The sequence below is a fragment of the Ornithodoros turicata genome, chromosome 7, assembly GCF_037126465.1.
Source record: "Ornithodoros turicata isolate Travis chromosome 7, ASM3712646v1, whole genome shotgun sequence".
In the NCBI taxonomy this organism is placed as follows: Eukaryota; Metazoa; Arthropoda; class Arachnida; order Ixodida; family Argasidae; genus Ornithodoros; species Ornithodoros turicata.
Genome location: NC_088207.1, coordinates 15,319,470 through 15,341,576, shown reverse-complemented (window position 1 = coordinate 15,341,576; position 22,107 = coordinate 15,319,470). Strand labels below are relative to the sequence as shown.

Below are 22,107 nucleotides of genomic sequence, written 5' to 3'. Positions count from 1 at the left end.
CAGAGGACAGAAGGACTGCGAAGAGGAAGGCTCCCAGCTCCAGTTTCTTTTTCTTTTTTTATATAAGGTTGTTAACGGCAGAAAAGTTCAGGCGGCGCTGGCGCTGCTACAGCTACAGGTGGTTGCGGATAAAGTCCTTGTACACTAAAAGTATAGACAACTCCTCCTTCCCTCCCCCGACACGCTTCTCTCCCTTCGCCTCGACAGTGGCGCCTCCTGGATTGCTGCACCGTAGCAGACAACAGCCGTGTTATAGCCGTGTTCGGGCAAGCAGAACATTACTGTTTGCTTTGTTCGCGCGTTCTGCATACGTTGCATACGTTCTGCATAAGCCACACTTTGAGTTAATTCGGACTATCACGAAATTTTGTGCGGCTTGCCACGTTTTTGAAGTATTGAAAAGCAGCTCGATCCACACAGCACCCTTGCAGAAAATGGAGGAAAGGAAAGGAAACTTATTCGCAAAAATACCTGTCTTTCAATAGATGGGTAGAAATGCAGCTCACCGGTAGAGATGTAGGAAGGCAACTCCTTCCTGAGGCAACTCCTTTCCTGTCTTTCAATAGTTGTCCAATGATGAGCCCGGCGAACAGTCCACGAATATCTAAAAAGCCACCACCCGTGAAAAAATCCCCTCTCATTAACCTAACTGGAAGTTATGGCAGTATTATCCCTAAGCTGACTAATACACTCAACCGCCCATTACAGCATTCATCTCCAACTCGATAGAACCAAGGAAGTCTTACTGGAACACTCCCACCGTGTAACTTAGACGCGTGCTCTAAATCTCTACGGCGGCTTAATGCATTCAAAGATCAGCACATCGATTACCAGTACAATAGGCTGCCACACACGCAATGGCAGAACTTGTCAAGTATGCAAATTAATTCAGAGTACGCGCACACTAATAAGCGCAAAGAATATGTGGCTACACCGGAGAAGTGGTGTAGTCCCAGCTCTCCGAGCAACATTGTAAGCCATTTTCCCTACTTCATGGCTTCACAAAGAGCCACGTACTGTACCTCGCATAACGATAGTGCTATGATGTCTCGATTTTGATGCTGATTTCCAGGAGATGGCAGCTCCCGACGTCACGAAAACCTATCCACTGCGTGATTTCACGCTCTTCATGTCTGCCTTCCAACTTCCATCCGAGTAGCCAATAATCTGACTTCTGTTTGCCTTGTGGGTCAGACATGCGTCCTTCGTTCCTTTAAGATACCTCAACAGCATCTTAGCCATTTTACAATGGTGGATGGAGAAACATGAATTAATGTGGCTGAGGTGGATTACTGCATACGCAATCTCTGGTCTTGTTCCTTGCACTAAGTTCCAAGTAAGCAATGGCCGACGCCGACGGTTGGGCAAATATTGGCTGCTGGTTGGCCAGCGAGCCGTCGGCCAACCAACACTGGCACGATGTAGGCCAAAGCGCTGTACAACGGTCTTTGGCAGGCAGTCGCCCAACCAATGTCTATGCAATGTCGGAAAGTGCACTGTACAGCAATGCTTGGGAAGCGGTCGGTCAATTAACGCTTATACGACGTTGGCAACCGCACGACATAACAATGCGTAGTGTGAAGTCGGCCAATGTGTTCTCGACAATCCACCATGTCGAAACATGCTGGACGCAACGCTAGCAGACGACGGGTGCAGGCTATATGGCCGATGGCCAACGGTTGCCAAAGTGTCAGATCACAGCTCGCCAACGAGTCCTTCGGCCAGCCAACGTTGGCGCAATGTAGCATAGTGATAGGCAGGTCTTTACTCTGTAAGACGCTTGGCGCAACACAGGCTACCCAGTGCTTGACAAGTCATTGGTCAGGGTACAGATCCGTATCAGGAAACAAGCTTGTTGGCCGATGAGTACCAGGTAGGCCTGCCCAGTCGCGAACCTGCCCAGGTATAGGCCGGCCAGCCCAACTGTTGCCAAGCTTGGCCCAACCTTTGCTTGTTGAGTTGGATCTCCGTACCAGTTGAGTGAAATATCTCTCAAAGACTACTAATTGTTTGTAGCATTCCAAATGAAAGTGCTAGAAATAGCTTCGTGTTATAAAACAACGAATAAAATAATATTCAATAGATTTTAGTATTGTTCCCAAATGGAAATTGCCGACTGCCAACCATCGGCTAGTGGGCAAGCGACTTAACCGGCCACTGCACCTTGGACCCACTTCGGTCTGATGTCGCTCACAGTGGTGGTTGACGAACGATGTTGGACCGAGAATGTTGTGCGAAGTGCTACTGGCGTGTTATTGAGAGTTTGGCATAATGAAGGCGACCAATGTCGGTCCTGCACGGCAAACAAACCAGAAAACAATGCAGTTGAAGAAAAGACGCTTTGACGGTTGGCAAAAAGTCGGACGACAGTTGGCCAACGACTCTTTCGGCCAGCCAACGTTGGCGCAATCTTTCATAGTGATAGGCAGAAAGAGGTTTGGCAAGCCGTCGTCCTGGGGGCAAATCTGCACCAAGAAACGACCTCGTTGGCCAAGCACTTGCCAAGCACGACTTGGTTGGCCAGCCAATCTCATGCCAAGCTTGGTTAAATCTTGGTATGTTGCCTTGGGGAGAGGTAAACGCGGAATGGTGTAGCACTGCATAAGTTCGACTTTCGATTGGCCACGTGATATTGTCTCAAGCCAAAAGCAGTAAGAAACAGAGACGTTATCTTCATGGTGAGCTTATACGACAAGCAATTCCTCATTTTAGTGTTGTTTGTGTACTCGTAGAATTAAACTTCACCTCACACACCTCACCCCTCATTTTGGCTCATACGCGAACAGGACTCTCGAATTTGTGGAAGCTCGCGAGACAACCTGTATAGTGTCTTTTCTTCCTCGGGAAAAAAATGCTATTTCTTTTCTTTGTGAGCTGTTTGATTGTAGTGGTCTCGAGCATAGTGCGAGCTTTTATGATTCTCCCCTACGCCGCGAGACAATTGAGTAAGAGCGACGCCATATGATTGCTTTGGCCCAACTTGGAACAGTGCAGGCTGGCCAGTGCTTGGTAAGTCGTTGGCCAGGGTACAGATCTGTATCAAGAAACAAGCTTGCTGACCGATAATGCACCAGCCAAGGCCGGGTAGGCCAGCCTAGCTATTGTCAAGCTTGACCCAAATATTGTTTGTTGCTTGGGCATAGTTGGCCCATCGTTGCTGTTAATCGGTGGGTCGCCATCTAGCCGACAAAAAGCCGGCGCTATTGCCCAGACTTGGTTCTACACTGGCCCTGTGTTGGCCCCATGTCTTATAGGTCGGTCTGCTACAGTGGCCCAAGGCTGGCAGTATTAAGTCGGGCCGAGTAAGGCCAATGTCAGTCCCCAAGCTTGGCCCAACCTTTTTTTGAAGAACAGTCTCTGTTCGAAATATCGGCGGCTTCTGTCCTGAGGCAACTCCCTTCCTACATCTCTACCGGTTCGCTGGATTTCTACCCATCTACGTCCACTACACAACTAGCTGCTCTCCATGTCCTGGTGTTGGATTTTCAGTGTCGTCTTCACGGGGTTACCATACATGTGGCATTGATGCAATACTTCATTGATGTGTAGAGGCGGTGGTGTCCCTGAACATGAGTCCTGACCGGCGATGATGGAATGGCCCAGCGGGCAGATGGACGTTTCCTCACACTAGGACGGTGCCGGTAGAACTGGCTGCTAGGCGCGCGGCAGCAGAGGCGCGTCGTCGTCTTCCACGGGCCGCCACATCACCCCCCCCCCCCCCGCCTCAGACGCGGAGCGGTGCATGCGGTTGAGGTTCGCGTCGATACTACGAAGAGGAGAATGATGACGGCTCGTAGATTGTGGGCGGCTGGACGGGCTTGTGCTTGTGGCTGTTGATGCAGCAGCAGCGGGATGGCGGGAACAAGAGTGCTGCGATCCGGGCGACGCGTGAATGCCGCTTGCCGCCAGAGAAGTGCGGGGAGGACCATCATGAAGCAGGTGGAGGCCGAAAAGTCAGCTTACTGTGGTCTCCCTGCGGGCCCCCGGTGGAACAGTGGTCCCGGTGCGCCTTGCCTGCTAGAGGGCGGTTCGCTGCTGGTTTGCCGAAAAATTTAGGATGTTGAATGACCGAATTACGCCGAACATGGTGTTCGTTGTCTACATGAGTCGTCTACGTCACTACGTCTACATGAGTCCTGACCGGCGGTGGGGGAATGTCCCCACGGGCAGGAAGTGTTCTCACACTAGGACAGTGCCGGTAGAACTGCCGTGCCAGCGCCGTAGCGCGTGGCAGCAGAGGCAAGTCGTCATCGTCGTCCACGGGCCGTCACAGATGTATCGCTCCTGGCTGATGCTAATGCTCCTTTCTTTCTTGTGCACTGAAGCTAGTGAACTTCCGATAGAGGTTCTCCGTGAACATGAAACGGCTCCACACTTCCTTCGTCTGCGTGCTCACATTCCCCGTCACCCGTTCCTCAGGAAAATTAGATAGCGCCTTGAAAGCGACTTCTACCGACTAGCGCAGAGGACACGCAAACTCTCACTCGCTTCATAGCTAAGGACATTATGCCGCCGGAAGCCTCCTGGTCTCTACCGGTACCGCCGGCTGCTTTTGTACGCCTCCAAAACCTTCTGGAAAGAACAGATCAGGTCCCTCCTGAAGTCCTCCAAGCCCATTTTCATGCTCTGGTAGACGAGAAGTTTGCTACGTTTACGGGAGCATATACCGATGGCGCATCCCGAAACAACAAGTACGCCTCAGCATTCGTCATACCATCCGAAGGCGTAGTGCATGGAAGACGCCTTTCACATCCAACCTCCTCCACAGCTGCGTAACTGTATGCCTTCCTTTTCTTTCTACAACATCGTATCACGAATTTTACACCGCGGGAATGGGCACTCTTTACAGACTCCAAATCTGCACTTCATGCAATTGAAAATTCCTGCATACGAGGCCCATCCGCACCCCTAGTCACAGATGTGTTAATGGCTTACCACATTATTTATGCGGCAGGCCACCGGCTAGCTCTGCAGTAGGTTCCAGCCCATTGTGGTGTCATGGGGAACGAGAAGCCGACAGCGCCGCAGAAGGAGCACTCTCATATCGGAAACGGAACAGTATTGTTCTGCTGAGAGGAGATCGCCATTCCATTCTGCGACGCCTCGTGACACCCCTGGCTTCCCGCCAGTGGACAACCGACATTCACCCCCCCTCCCCCCTCTATGTTGAGCAGAGTTGATCCAACTCTTGCTTTCCGCATGCCACAAAACACCTCTCGTCAAGATGCTGCATTAATCCACCGAATGCGCCTCGATGTGGCCTATACAGCTCAGTGGCGTTACCGTTTGAGACAAGTTGACTCTCCCACCTGCTGCCACTGTGATGCTCTTGAGGATCTCGAGCATATTCTTCTTCACTGCCCTCACTTGTAACCTTCCCGAACCGCACTCTCCGAGTCTCTTCGTCAGCTGGACTCTCGCCCCCTTCTCCCTATCGAAATTGCTTGGTCCCTGGCCCAATCCAGCCCAGAAACGCTCTGCGCTCAAAGCTCTTTTGACATCTCTGGACACCAGCAATGGGGTAGAGTATCACCTCTGGCGATGAACCTCCCCACTCTCCAAAGCCAAAATAAAGTTGTTGTTGTTGTTTCTTTCTTGTTCCTCTGGACTTCAATTACGACGATCCGATTCGGCTCTCCGAAGTTTTTTTTCAGATCCACCTTTGCTTTCAGGAATTTCAAAGTCCTCCGCATGGACTTCCCGCTACTTGCTAAGAGCAGCAGGTCATCGACGTAAATTCCGAGGATGATTTTCTCGCCGTGCTTTTGTTCAAAGTAGACACACCTGTCCGTCTCGAGACGTCTGTAGCTAGCAGATATCGGTATGGTGTCTCAGGTTCTAGTCAGACCTGCTTTTTTAAGCCCGTATATAGACTTGCGGACTCTACATACCTCCCGTTGACTTTATTCCGGGTCAGTGCCTGGCGGTAACTTCATGTGCACAATTTCTTGAAGTTCTCCGTGGAGATACGCCGTTTTTACATCCAGCTGTCTCATTACCATATCTTCTTCGTTGGTGATTGCAAGCAGTGTTTACCAGCTCCAGTGGCATTGTGGTCAGGATGATCGCTTTCCACGCTTTCTTGGAACCGCTGCAAATCAGTTTGTTTTGAAACGTCGGGGAGCGAGGACGAGTCTGCTCGGTCTCCGAAGAAATTCGTTCGACGCTTTCAAGATTGGAGTCATTTAAGGTGCGTATTATATCTCTGAAGTAATTATTCGTCTGCACGACGCATTTTGGTTCATCTTCGCTCTGACTCCCAGTGTTCCTGATCACCGGCAGGCTGGACAGAACGACTGAGGGACGGATACAACGAACTTTGTGCTTCAAGCACGAACGTTGATGCGTGAATTAGAGTAACCTAGATTGCACTTTACACCTGGATGACACAAGCAAGTAGGAATGTTTTTCAGGCAAGCTATTTCGGTTGTTGCATTTTTTTTATTGTATTTTCTCCTAGGTTACGTCCAGGCGATGTCGTAAATGGGTGAGTCAATCGTCTACTGTGGTTGGTGTTAGGCTCTGCGGAAGAAACGGAAGTTGGGGAATCCAAAAGTGTGGAAGAGACAAAGGAGCGTGACCGCAGAAAAGCTGCAATGGTGAAGGAGGGATGCAGTGGTCATCGTTCATCCATATACGTTGTGCCCCGTGTGTTCGGCATTTGTGCATCATGACAATGCACGCTCGCGATGGACAAGCATCACCCCTGAAATGGATATAATTTTCGAATAAAGGTATTTGTTTGTTATATTTATCGTGCAGTGTAGCTTCTTGGGGCTGTTAATATATCGTGGAGGAGGGGAACCACCCCGACGGGTAGGCCTAAATCGCTGCGCGCTATCCGTTACATGTACCGCATCCGCATGCGAGGGCGCATGTACCTCCTAATTTTAAGAGGTACATTTTTGAAAAAATGTACCTCCTGGCCAAGCGGTACTGAACCGTTACATATGCGTTACCTGATTTAGAGTGTAGACTTGCGCACTCTACATACCTCCCGTTGACTTTATTCCGGGTCAATGCCTGGCGGTAACTTCATGTGCACCATTTCTTGAAGTTCTCCGTGGAGATACGCCGTTTTTACATCCAGCTGTCTCATTACCATATCTTCTTTGTTGGTGATCGCAAGCAGTGTTTACCAGCTCCCGTGGCATTGTGGTCAGGATGATCGCTTTCCACGCCGAGACTGGGGGGTGACACTGGTTCGAATTCTGTCACCGGTTGTGCTGTCTGAGGTTTTCCCTGGGTTTTCCGAATACTTTCCTGACGAATGTCGGCACGGTTCCACCTGAAGTCCGCCCAGGACGCGTACTGACCCCCCTCTCCTTCCTGCTTTCCTCTCTACATCTGTCCACGTCTGTACGCCTCTCATAGCCACAGTTGCTTCGCGGCGCTGACACGGAATTAAAAAAAAGCAGTGTTCGAAGACTGGTCAGCTTTAAAACGGCCAGAACGTCTCAACATAATCAATTCCTAGCTCTTGCGTGAATGCTTTGGCTACGAGTCGGGCCTTATACCTTTCCTTTCCTCCATTTTCTGCAAGGGTGGCTTTTCAATACCTTAAAAACGTAGCAGGCCGTACAAAATTTTGTGATAGTTCGAATTTACACAAAGTATGGCTTACCTGAACTTCAATGAAGCACAACCTAACTCACTTAAGCAGTGTCCTACGACAGCTACTCCTACATCTATTCTTATGCCATCGATAGGTCCCTCCCTACACAGGGAAAGACACGTTTTTTTTTGTTTTTTTTTTTCAGAGTATATGGTTTCTGAAACGACAAACTAAGAAGCAAAATAAAACAACCAAAGGGGTAAAGAGCGTCCTATCAACCGTATTTTTCAATGAGGAGTTTGTAAAAATTGATAAATAATCCGCCCAGCGGTCATCACCTACAACGCGTGTGATGCCTCACTACAATATATCTGCTCATTGCCACAAACAAGTGAGCACTTTATTTCAAGCGTTTGCTTAATTACTGTTCCCTTGACACTTCAGTTTTCATCAGGGAAGGGTGAAGGTAATGATAACGGAGACAGAAACAGTATTGTATTACCGAAATTGGAGATGGCAACGATAACGGAAACAACGCATACGACTGTCCTCCATTACCGGAAACAGAAACGAAAACTAAAATTATCGTCTGGTATTGAATGCGGGAAATGGCTATTACTGTTGTGCGATGACATCTCAGTGACTTTTCATTTTATTTTTGTATTTTGATGACTCCATTCTCGGTAATGCTCTTAATACTACACGACAGCATGAAAATAAAGCACAACACTGGATACCGAGGGTGCGTCATTCGCTTGCCTACTCGTGACGTCAAGACATGACTTACACAACATAGACTCCAAGCACTGTACTCCACCATAGCACGATGATGACAGCGTATTTTTTTATTTGTTAGTTTCTTCATTTCACCGTGGCTATGGCAATATTGTTTACTACTAAGAGAAAAAGAAACGGTATCCGGGAACCTTCCTCTTCGCAGTCCGTCTGTCGTTTGCTACTTTCTCCCTCACCTCAACCATCTCGTCTGAATGTGAATACTACGCATGCGCTGTGGTCAACTGTGCTTCACGGCCGGAAAGACCACGTGATCAATCACAACAGGGCCCGTAACCAGTTGTGATGTAGGTGCAAGAAAGGCAACCGTACGGTACAACAGGAACATGTTAAGGAGCGGTAACTACACAGGTACTCATGCGCGCAAGACCGACCATCCGGCACTGACTTGGCTGAGCTGGTTCGGAAACCTAGCTTGTGCAAAGAAATAAAATACAAGCAAGCTGATGTAGGTTTCTTGTAAGTAACCATTCCTTTAGTCGTGGAACATACGGACAATGAAGAAACACAGACGGACGAGACCACACTCATTCGTGTTTGTCCTTTGTTTAGCTCCCCAGGCTTAGGGGAATATAACCAACACTCAGCTAGCACATTCGAGCCGTTCCGGTCTAGGAGACAATCCCGGCCTTTGGGGACCCAAGCACGACGAAAGATAGTTGGAAGACTGTTTTGAATACAGATACTATTCTTTTGATCTGACTGACACGCAAGACCCACTGGGACATGCGTGGACAGTTCACTCTTCCCGTTTCAAGGAAATTAGATATACTGGAATAAAAGTAACTTATGGCTATATGTCAACTGTTACGTGCAATCCTTCTACTGTGAAACCAGCCTTTATTTCACTAAACAAGGGGGTAAGATGCTTCGCTTGCGATGCCGCATTGGTTGTCCTTGTTTCTGCTCATGAGAATGTAGCCTTTGTCTCCCCATTGTTCTCCCCAGCTGCGTAAAAGAAGAAGAAAGATGTCAAGTACGTTAGCATCCACTCCTGCTAACCGTGTATTCACACGAGCGACATCCTCACGGAATATTCTAGTGGAAGAAAAAGCGAAAACACTGCTTGCAGAGACCAAGTTCCGTCCCATGTTATGTTGAGTATTCACACGGTGCTGGACATCGGAAGTGGCAATGCTGCGGATTTAGCAGACGACACGTAGCAGACGACACCGTCAGCGGGTTTTCCTGTCGTCTGCTACGGAATATCTTGTGGCTGTGTTGCAGGATATTCCCCACGGTTAGAAGTATAGGTGAAGACACGATGTTGAGCGCTCGTGCTGACGTAACAGCAGAAAGCTATGACGCTTTTCGCTTCTTCCGCCTCTGGGGCAACGTCGCTCGTGTGAATACACGGTAAATGTCACGTCAAGTATTTCAACTAAATGATGCAACGAAACACTAACTTATAGTAAGAGGGAGTTTTATTAGATCGAAATCAAACTCTACGAAATCGATAGGATCAAGGAAGCGCCCAGGTCAAACATCAGTAATGTTCTCTCGGCCACTTTAAAATAATAAGGCGAATCACTCATTTTGCTTTCGGAACCATTTATATGGTGTCCACCTTCCGATGGCGCAATGGTGAATTGCATTGGGAGAGCAAATTTTGCCTCGTGACGAACATAGGGCCGGGCCTATACTCTCGTGCAATTCGTGTTATGATCGGGGTTTGGTTAAAGAGGTTGTGAATCCAATCTCGAATATAGCACGAAAGCGTTGTTGAAATGTAGATTTATGGGTACCAGACATCTCCGTCGAAACCCCTTCACGCTGCGCTCCCGAGTCACGGAGTTATGTATGGCACTTTGTATATGAGGAGACGCTTTCATTCTTGGCCTCCTCGTCCGATCTCGGTAAGACGTAGCACCTAACACGCAGCCCAAGTGCTTAATTTCCGGTCCAAACAGAGATGCCTGTAAACAGGGAAGCGGTGAAACCTGTGACGCCGAACTGCTCGGTACGAAAGCGCTATGACGTAGGGCAACCGGTAGGGGCACAGGGCAACCGGTCAAAGCGTAACCTCCCCCTGTTTTTCTGGAGCTTCTCGGCACCGCTCAGCACCACGGTCGGCGGTGTCCTCGAATTTGGAAGATGTTTAAAACGCAGTTGCATATAAATAATAGGGTATGTGAAGTGGGGCTTAGCATATGAAGTGCGCCGAGTTAGGTGTTCAGAACCTGCCGATACAAAATTACGTCCGTGTGGTTTCTAAAACGCCCTATTATACAGCCCACTAGAGGAAAATGTTTCGCTTGTCCTCCCTCGATGGAACGCTCCGCACCTGACATTGTTGAACCAATGGAAACACTTTCTTCACATCCGCCTGGCAAAGCACTAGCCCCATCTCAGTCAATGTAATTCGTGGACGTAATTCCAAGAGTGAACGAAAACTGTGGCGCCCTATACTGTTGGCATTGCACCTTGTAGGATTCCCCTTCCCTGTATTCCACCCGCGCGCCGCGCACGACCCGTGAAACCCCAAATAATTCAGATACTGACAGAATGGAGAACACAAAAGGGGGTTGGGAACCACAGAGTCGGATGTAACTCGCAGAGTCAACGGACGATAACTAGCATAGTATGAGAACGTTACCGAACAGCTACCGCAGCCAGCGCACCCTAGCCATGTCAATCAGTCCGAAGCGGCGATACCTCTCGCGGTTACGAGAACAGAGAACGCGCACAACAACGTCAACAGGCACTTTTCAAAAGCATATTTTGAAATAAGATCTTTTTTCACAGTTTCTTGGAGGAGGTTAATGCCCCGAAGCATATTACTTATCTTTGCCCCGGGAGTGATAATAGGACCTGTATTTACCTTGGTATACGAGCTTGGGACATATGGTTACGGAACCCGGCACTGGCGCATTCTTCATCGGAGCGGGTCCCTGATAGCGGTCCCCTATGTGCGTGCCCCAAGTTGCAATGCCAACCCCCAGTAAGGCACCACAATTTTCTTTCAATTGGGAAGGAACAACGTCTGGGTTTCTCTTTTCTTGAAGAATTAGAGATCTTGTTGTGGAGTCTATTAAGTGTATTGATACACGTGTTTATTCGACTGGCTTTAAAAAGATACGTATATATTCTTATCTTCTATATTCTTATATAACTTTGATCCTTATTTATCTTGGAAATTCTTAAACGACACTCTCTTCAGCATGAGGGAGAAAATGGAGCTGGTTTTGAGGCGTCCTACCTTGGAGAAATCGATAAAACCGTACTTTTGAGATATCACGCACCTGTATATACACAGCGATCAAATATGTACGAATCATTATGAATTATTGTTTCAACGGAACCAGAAACGAACATTGCTCTTCAACTTGGGTATTCACACAGTATAGTATGCAGGTTATATTGTTCACATTACGAACCACTCAGTGTTCAACTCTGAAAAGCAAAAACTTCGTAAAGGACAAGGTTGTCATTTTCGTTTTGTCTGACAAAGGAAGCTTTTGGAAAACACGCGGTACGTCCAGAATGACAACGTATAGCATGTGCAGCTGTCATCAAAGCTAACCTGAGCGCCGTTCCGGCTTGTGGACCCTAGCGGCGGCGCTTAGAAGTAACTGCGAAATGTGTCTGGGTGAACTCACTCTAGTGAGAGGGGTGACCATCGTTAGGAAGGCGTTGTTTTCTGCTATGGGTTGGCTCTATGGGAGCTCTGTGGGGCGGCTCTCTTCCCGCTTCGCAGGCCCCGGAGCGGTGTTCAAGTTAACTTTGACACGAACTGCTTATTCGGACATCAGCTAATTCACGCGACGTTTCAAGGATGAGCTATGGGACGTCTTTTGGTAGTTACCGAGATGCCGCGAGGACCCCGCCTGATATGCTGGGACATCCTGGGGAAGTGGCATATCTCCCAAACTTATACTCGCAGGACATTCCTTGGACGTCACCATGTTGTATGGGCAGGAATTTGCCCATAGAACCAACGAACCAGCGCGTCATCGTTGTCACAATGTGTACTTTTCCAGCACGCACCCTGTACATTGCGCGCGTTGGCCCGTACATTTACACGCTCGACCAGTCAAAGGGATACAATACAAAATTCAGCGCGTGACGATGCACGCGAACGTCACGTCTCAGCTTCCATGAATAGAAAAAAACGTGATGTCTCTTACCTGTGAGAGGTGGGCGTGGGCCTTTTTGTGGCAATTTGGCTATATGATAATCGCCAGTAAAAGCGTACGCCCACCTCTCTCTTCGAATCAGTAGCGATAACTTCATTCAGTAGCAATCATTCTTGGCAATGGTTGGCGCACAGCGTGATATGCGGTGAAGTTCTGTTTTTGGAGTGCACGTGACGTCGCACGCGAGTGTCATGTATCAGCTGCCATTAACAGAAAAAAAAGTGCTGTCACTAACCTGTTCTTGACTATCCAGTAGTCGCCATCACTCCCTGTGCCGTAGCCAACCACAAGGGCCCCATGGTGGAGATCTTCAGAGCTGCAGGCAGGTTCGTTGTAAACGCCGCTTCTGCAATGAAACATAAAGTGCCGATCTGATGTCAAATCTGCCCATAAATCTGAAATCGCAGGTGATTGGCTCATGCAGGCGCAGGAGGAGTCACGCTCTAGTGCACCGGGTGGCGAGCAGGGTTCGAATCCGGGCGCTGGCTGTGTGCCTGTGCGGGTCCCTTAAGCGCTTTAAGACCAATGTCGGCACGGTGCCTTGTGGGGTCAGCCCAGTACGCACGATCCCCCACTGAGATAGTCGTGTCGTTGCCCAACCGAGCGCGGCCGACTATGGAGAGGGGATCCATCACCACCCTAACACTGCCGTAGTGCGCCCGTAAACTTCGCACGGCAATGTGTATGCGAAAGCGGTATCTACAGTGTTTCTCAAGCAGCACCATGCGTTTTGTACCATTCGTGGACACCACATCCGAGCCCGATCCGACTTCCAACGGTGCAAAGCCGTACGCTTGTGCTCGGGCTAACACGACTGCAGTGAAATGGCAAAAAATGGCACAAGAGCGCATGATAAGCGCGCTGAAACGCCAAGTTTTCCTGATCGCTGTTGACGGCAGGAACGATAGCCAGGTACAGCTGTACCCGATCGTTGTGACGTCTTGTGTCTGGTTGTCCACGCTGTTGCACTTTCATGCGTTACAGATGCGGCGCGGCGCGGTTGTCATGGCAACGAAACACTGCGCTGCCGAGAAGCACATGCACCGCAAGATTTGAGCTCAACTGAACTCCATGCGGTACGGGTTACCTTTGGCAATGCAGCTTACTAATGAGCGAATGAGCTAAGTCTTAGCGACCGGTTAGCATTTCTTCAGTGACCGGTCATAATGGGTCCGTTGCAAAACATCGTTGGTGCACAGCTGATTCCTGCTGGCGCTCACGCCGACCTCATGGCTAGTTTCGCCATGACGAAAGCTTTTTTCGCAGGGCCAGCAACAGGGGTTGCATTGCATTCATCTGTTCACGCGTGTTAACCTTGGTCTACAGCTCAATTATGTAAATGCGCATTCTGTTTAACCCAAAAAGCGTGGTAGCTCGTATTCCGATGCACGAACACACGGCACGGATACAGGGATGCAAGGATAAACAAGCCTACTCTGACGATCGTTCCTCTACTACCAACATCCAGTACCGCTCGTGTCTCATGATGATATATACCCCTGCCCACAAGCCTGACACGGTATTCCAGATAGCTTTCGCTACTAGTTTACATTTACCTTGGTTTTAGTACATCGGAAGGTGTTCACGATAACATTTCCGAGAACATGATAAACCAATCAGCCCTAGTAGCTTTTACGCAAAAAAAAACATCATAATCATCATAAACCAATCATCCGATTTCTTTGGAGCAAGTGACATCATGTTGCTAAGCTTGGATTTGATGACTTCTTTTTGTGTTGTTTCCTTTTCTTTTCTTCTTTTCAAATAGGCTGACCCACCTTACATGCAAATCTACACCCAATTATTATTGTTATCGTATAGTTTTCGTTGAATTCTTACGATGCACCAAAACTAAGTAATATTTGGTATTCTACCCGTACCGCCTGCAGTTTTCTACGTCTGCAGTAGCATATACAGATGGCACATCTAGAAAGGGAAAGCGTAGCGCAAGGACGACGTCTTTCGCGTCAAACGTCGTCAACAGCTGCGGAACTCTATGCCATACTTTTCTTTCTGCAGTACATCGTTGATTTGCTCCGCAGGAATGGGCTGTGGTCTCAGACTCAAAATTTGCACCGCATCTGGCATGCGAGGCTTATCCGCACACCTAGTGATGGATGTGTTAATGGCTTACCACCTTGTCTACGAAGCAGGGCACAGGCTGGTTCGCTAGTGCGTTCCAGCCCATTGTGGAGTCGTGGGGAGTGAATAGGCCGACAGCGCCACAGAAGCAGATCTGTCGTCTCAGAAACTGACGTGTACTGCGCTCCTGAGAAGTGGCCGTCGTCCCATACATCGACGCCTAGTGCGTCCCCTGGCTCGAGTCCTGGCCAATGGACTATTCTGACATTCTCCCCCCGTCTATGTCGAGAAGGGTTGATCCAACCATCGCTTTCCGCATGCCACGAAACAGTTTTTTAACAATTTTTAGCGAAGGAAATTTTTCTGTGCCTCTCTGCTCACAAGTGGGAAAATTTGGCAGCAGGTGCATAATGGCACGCTACATCTTTAGCCCAGCCAGGAACATCACTTGAAATATTGAACGATGAGCAACTTACTTGTAGAATTTGAAGGAGTCATGACTGGCATCGATACGTACAGAGACTGGCCCCGCTCTGGCCACGGCCCTTTTTAGACCATCTTCGCTGCCCGATTCGACGACATAAAAACCTACAGCAGTAGCTCCGACATGGCTTGGGTCGTAGTTGCAACTTCCGTTACGAGCCGTGTACGGATATGACTCTTCCGTGTCGATTCCACCATTAGATTGAATGTACAGATATGCGCTGAACTGGGTTCCTCCGTTGCAGCCGAATGATCGTGTATCACAATCCACCAGGTTCTGCTCGCTGAGGGAGACTAGCTTGCCCGTCTTCCGGAAATGCTGCCCTTCGAGACTTCCAGTCGTTGCGAATGCCCAAGAGGAACGACACTTACCCTGCATAACACGTCGACAAGTACAATTTATTTCTGGACACGAGAAATGTGCAGAAGAAGCAGGCACTACAACCAGCTGTGTTATTTTGGTAAAAAAAGTACTGTTTGGGACACGGTTGGGACACACGAGCAGTCGAGCGCGGCCTCCTCATGGAGGATGTTGGTATATCTCCTTCTTGCGCGACAACGCCGATAGGGGATCGCTCCAACACGGGCTGGAGATTTTAGACAACCGTGTCCCATACAGTACAATGATGAATATCATAATGAGGATTAAAGCCCTACATTTTCCAGAATTAGCAACGACTTTAGTGCAGGCCGTTGGTAAGCTGGATTTGAGAATGCGTCTAGAAAGTTTGTAATGATGAGAGGTCATACCGTATCATAACGTGGCATGTATTGTCGTATATTTTCAATGATATTCATCGAGTGAACTCCGTTTTTTTCTTTTTTTTTTATGTGTTCCTTTTTCAACAGAGGTTGCGAGTCCTGGATGAAGCCGATCGTGCTGCTGATCAACGTTGACGTCACGAAGGAAGCGAATAACTGACCTTGTGGAAATTAGTAAGAAGTCAAGATGGTGGGCGCGATACCCAATTACAAACCATAGTCCAATCATCGTTAAGTTACTATGGAGCAGCGAAGTGAGAACTGGCTTGCGAAAACAGTGACTAAGCTACAGTTACTTTTTTTATTACAGTTACCGATCTAGAGTGACTAAGTTACACTATATAGTGGAATATTCAGCTATCCTATGATAACAGATTGAAGTGGTAGGTTTAGGCCGAAAGTCACCGATATTTCGAACAGACACTGTTCTTCTACTGGAAGAACAGCTGCTTCTTGCACACTTCTGCTTCGATATTTCGTTAATTTCCAATTATCATTTAATATCAACGTCTGGGTGAATGCGGCTCTCAACTATTTTATTTCAGCTGATGTGGCGGGCAGCCGGATATATACATCACATGCTTGTTGCACATACGCTGTGATTGTTTTTCGAAGGTAATATTATTAAGCGCCCCGCTAGTATTAACAGTAGTATAATAGTAATATCGGTATGCTGAGCAGAGTTGATCCAACGCTCGCTTTGCGCATGACACGAAACACCTATCGTCAAAATGCTGCAGTAATTCATAGAATGCGACTAGATGTGGCTTTTACAGCTCAGTGGCGTTACCGCTTCAGACAACTTGACTCCCCCAGCTCCTGTCACTGCGGTGCTGTAGAGGATCCAGAGCACTCTTCTTAATTGCCCACAGTACCAACCTTCCCAAAATGCACTCTCCGGGTTTCTTAATCAGGCGTAATTTAAAACATGAATCACCCAAAACTAAAGCTTACAAAACGTATGTACGCTCAGCTTTAGAGTATGCTGATATCGGTTGGGGCCCACATGCACAAGAAGCAATTAACAAGCTAGAGAACATTTAGAAAAATTCAGTTAGATTTGCTGTTAATGACAAGAGCGGAGCATTCTAATGTCTACTTTACGTAGCTAAATGTGGCTGACCACATTTAGCTAGTAAAGGGAAACTTGAAATTGCTGCTACCATTACCTCACACCTTTATCTGATAACCGCACCGGAAAGGAGCACAATTTACAATTCAGACATTTTCTGCCACGTAACGAGCCAGCCCTCCAACGCTGTGCCCTCAGCGCTCGCTTCACCTTTCTGGATGCCATAGGACTTCGATGCTTACTGTGAAGGGACTCATTATTTCATTCCCCACACCACCACCAGCTCTGGTGTAGAGTATCGCCCCGCCCAGTATTATTCTGAAGGACTGCGAAACGACCTTTGGAAACCGACACATCGGGAAAATATGCCACAGCCTGAGTAACTGTACGCCATTTAAGTTTTACAGCTGTTTTCAACGAAACTGGTGTAGTTGCTGTAGCTATAGTTACCTCCCTCGAAAAGTATATCGTTACGCTGTAGGCAGTTACTGAATAAGTAACCAGTTACAAGTTACAAGTTGCGTGAAGCCCAGTTTCAACTCGAGGCTGCCATGATGCTTATAGCGCAGCCATAAATGAAACTGAGATCCAATGATTGCAAGGAGCGAAGATTATCTGCACACGACCCTAAGCAAAACACAACATTCATTCGTCCACCGCGGCCACAGTCATGAAGGACTAGTGGCATGGAGACACGCACTTTTACGCCACTACTGGAGCCTTTTCATTAACTGCCACATTTTAACAGAAGGCTCGAGTGCATCGTCAAGAAGCTCCGTTATGGTGAAGACAATTATATGTTCAATATGTCACATGTTCACGCTGCTTCACACACACAGAAATGCGACGGAGCTAAGTAAGAATCATGTGTGATGCGGAACGTGTAAAGCGTGTAGCAACGACTTTCCATTTCCAGACGAACGAGAGAGAGAGAGAGAGAAAAAAAAACGACTTTACTCGATGATCTATTGTGAACTGCAAGTTATTTTTCTGTTCAGGCAGAAGTAGATCCATGAATATATTCTACCTAGACTTACCGGCTGGCCAGCTCACCAATGTCGCGCCTATCCCTTACAAAAATGTTTAATGATTTTTTGTTGAAAAGTCAATGACTTTTGGCATCAGAGCCATCAGAATTTCTGATGAATCTTGTGACGAATTTCTGATGAATTTATGTTTAGAATTGGTCGGTCTTTTCTGATGCATACTTGATGACTGAGTTTCTCATTGGTTTATGATGTTTTTCTGCTAAGTTTTCAATGATTTCCCAATTAGTATATGCTAGGTTTCTGATTAGTCTACGTGCAGTATTTCTGATGACTTCATGTTGTGTGGCGATATTGCCTACACTGCACGCATCACGGACACAATAAAAATAGTACGTACATTACTCATTAAAAAGTTAATGTAAAAATTCTGTAAGGTTGTTGGTGATAATGTGATGTCAAAATACATTAGACCAATTTTTAGCCATCTTCACTTTATTGTGTAAATAAATTGCGATGCGATGCTTTGTGAATACGAAACCGATGATAAAATGTTACGAAACTTGGGCAAAGTCTAGGAAAAATGTAAGCAACGCCGTAGTGAAGATACATGTGGCGTGCGAAGTTACGAGGGCCAATGCTCAAGGGATAAACGGTATCAAAAGCTGTCATTACAGAACACGGAAATCAGCGCACAAATTTGTCTGCTTGGTAGGTGCACTGAACATAATACTGAACTTCCTTCATAATGACGTTTGCGCCTGTTTTTTATTGCGTACAAAGTTTAAAATATCTATAACGGGGTATTATGTGAGATATAGACGAACTATACACATTTTGGACAACATTATATGAGTGCAGTTTTCGGCTCCAGCGTTTCTCGCGAGTACACCTTTGGGAACAGAGGCGCCGGACGCGATGTCGCTAAGCCATAGCAGAGGTAGCCATGCCTCGTCCTCGCGTGGCTTTGCAGCCCTCGCTGTAAACCTCGCTCATTTAGGGACGTCGTATTATTGTGCCTTAGTGCAATTCAGTGCACATCGGTGATCAGAATTTTACTTTCGTTCTTGCGTTTTGTGAGTCCTCCAGTAAATTACTTTCAAGAGAAAGAGACGAAGAAAGAACAGCAGAACTCTTGAAAATGGCGTACCTGATTTTTCACGGGAGTTACATAGCCTTCTTTACGCCAGTCGACCTCGTCCGGAATATCGTACAAAGAAGCTTCGTTGTGTACACCCAGTGCAGTCTTCTTTCCCTGGTTCGGACGGTAGCCGAGGTAAAGCTGGCGGTACTCCTCCGATGTCTGCAACAAATAAGAATCATGAAGGACGCGTTACTTTAAGTGTCATGTTTATTAGCTTGCTCAACAGAGTTACATGCACCGCTTCTTCTGACGTACGTAGTTGGCATTAATACCTTCTGAAAGTTCAATAAAAATGGCGCTCCCGCCACCTCTTTATCTTGTCGACCTTGTGCACCAGCCTAAAAAATCCCCGCTCCATACCACCAGTACGCACACACAAATACGTCGGAGGCAGCTATTCCAGTGCGCAAGCTAGGAGCTTCTTGATGCGTCCCGTTGTGCTGCTTCACTTGTCGACACACGAGGCAAAACGCGTACCCTGAGAGAAATATTTTGGCGAGTATTAAATAAATCCTAAGGAAATCGTCAGAGATTCTTCCGATAAAGCATGGCGGGTCAATATGTCAGAGCATCTGAATACATGGAGGGATCGCTTGAGGGATCTCTTTCACGAGCAGTAACATATACATTAGTTTCTAGCTTCTTATTTCTCACGTTGCGCAATGATGGTCCTTATATGGTTGCCTCTGAACCACTTACATGCAACTGGTTACGCCTTCAATAATTCCAATTGCATCAAGAGCTTTCGTAACAGCGTTTCATTCCCCGTTGCAACGTCTCTATCGAAAGCCAAACCAACTCTCACCAAATCAGCAAAACTGTTGACTGCCACCGTGTGCGTCCGAAGCCCCAGGTCATACTCTAGGTTGTGCCTCTGGATGAAGTCCAAGTTTTCTTCCCAGATGAGTCTTCGGACGTGTTCTTCTTCTGGTACATATTTCTTGTTGTGGATGTCCTTGTAGATTTCCCAGTGTTCGTCTAACTGCGGCCTGGGCACTGTCCGTGCCAGGACACAGCAAAGAACCGCAGAGAGTGCAAGAACCCGAAAAGACATTGCCTCGATTACCAGGATGCAGAACACGAATGCGGGATGCGAGATTTATAGCACCTGTAAAGTGCGCGAGATAGTCTTATCTCGTTCATTCGATGGGCTAAATGGTCAGTGATATCGACTGTTCAGTGATTGGTCGAGTACGAAGCCCAGCAGGACTTGAATGGACCCTTCCGAGAACAATTCAAATGATACGAACCTTTGTCTCCAGCCTGACTGTGTGCGAGAAAAACATGTGCGTCATGCGTGCTTTCAGCGCTGTGGAAATGCGAAATCAGTTGCGAGAACATCAGCAAATTTGGCCTCAGGACCCTTGCTCCGGGCAGACTTGTGCCCGTTACTGAAAAGAAATTGATTACCGTTACAGTTACTTCTACGGAAAAAGTAATTGATTACCATTACCAATTACTCGAATCCAGATGTAACTGAGTATCAAGTAGAAAAATAAAGCGTTACTCCGGTCGTTACTCTGCATTCGCGCAAATTATACAAGTCTTTGTGTGCCTAAGAGAAAAAGTGAAAAAGGTTAACAGCGGAACAGCTGAAACAACACGAAGAACAAACACGCGTATGACAAGTAGATCTGTGCATCTACTGTATTGATCGCCCGGGAACACGTTGTCCCGATTGTGGAAGAACATTGCTCGGAACTTCCCCATGACTCACTAAGCCTCAAAAGCTACATTTACTAGCACACTGGTGTTGAGGAAGAGGTTAGGAAAAGAGACCCTGAAATTCCATAGTGCTGTTACAATGACCTCCGCTTGCTATAGTAGAACAGTCCAAAAGGCTGACCGCACGAGGGGCTTGACTTTGGGAGAACATCTGAAAGATACTTCAATCTCTGCCGGAAAAGTAATCGATTACTCAGAAAAGTAATTGATTTCTTCAAAAAAATACTTTACCTTTAAAGTAATTGATTGCAAGTAACGCAATTACTAGTAACGTGTTATGCACAAGTCTTCGTCCGGATTATGCAGCGGTGCGCGTTATACGTGGAACTTTCTCTCGTGATCGCAAAGTGTGGTTCGTACATTGGGGGTTCGAACACCAATAGGTTGACGGCAGGGTACCAGGTGCGTAGACACGAAGCCTTCCGCGACAGCCGTTAAATTCACTGCTGAAACACAACTTCACCCACATAGGACGCTCCTAGCCAACTATCATACCGAGTGATATCATTCTGTGTCACGATTTGTGAACAGATCAATGCACAGAACGATATGTTACGGTTTATTACTACCATTATTTTGAGATATTATTAAAAAGTGAGTATGTAGTATCTAGTAGTATGAGTATGAGTAGTATGAGTATGAGTAGTAGTGTGAGCATGTAGTATGTATGTATACATATCTGGGTACCCAGGGGCACCGGAATCTTTGTACGGAAATGGCTATAGTTTGGAGAAGCGCCACAGATTTAAGCGCGGCGTGCTGGTGTGTTGGGCTGAAGAGAGGCGAGTGTTAATACTGGGAGTGTGTAGAAGTTGTTGTCTGTCATCGTAGTACCTTTGTAGCAACGAGCTACTTTTGGGGGTATTGAGTACTGTACAACAAATACTGTTGAGAGTTGAGTATCGAACACTAATGGGACTAGGCGGGGGGGGTATATTTGTGAGACGAAAAGGAAAAAAAAAACAGGGGAAAGGTCAGCCAAACGAGACGTCGGCTTGCTATTCCAGAAATAAATAAATAAAGTAAATTAAGAAATAATAAATAAATAAACATAAAATAAAATAAAGAAAGAAAGAAATAGGAAGGAATAGGAAATAAACAAATAAAGAAAATGAAGAAATAAGAAATAAATAAAACGCAAAAGGATTAGGAAATAAAGGATAAACCGACAAATGATGAAAGAAGGATGAGGTAGATTAAAGACAAAGATGACAAAAAAGAAAAGATGACTAACAAACGGTCAAAGAATGATGAGATGAATCACAGAAGATGACTTTAAAAGGAAAGCATGCGGTTAATGCATTGAGGGTGAGAGTGGGGCAGAGAAGGATGAGATTGCACGACTGAGTTCACATTTGGGTTGTAGC

At 47.1% G+C, this 22,107-nt stretch overlaps 1 protein-coding gene across 1 annotated transcript; it reads right to left on the bottom strand.

Moving 5' to 3' along the window:
- Window positions 1-9,169: 9,169 nt before the first annotated feature.
- LOC135400230 (procathepsin L-like) lies at window positions 9,170-20,113 on the bottom strand. Its single transcript, XM_064632004.1, has 5 exons — window positions 19,821-20,113; window positions 19,022-19,174; window positions 15,045-15,424; window positions 12,722-12,832; window positions 9,170-9,298 (listed from the first exon to the last, which is right to left on the bottom strand). Exons 1-5 carry the CDS (start codon window positions 20,067-20,069, stop codon window positions 9,199-9,201), a joined length of 993 nt encoding a protein of 330 aa, XP_064488074.1. The 5' UTR covers window positions 20,070-20,113; the 3' UTR covers window positions 9,170-9,198.
- Window positions 20,114-22,107: the final 1,994 nt, after the last annotated feature.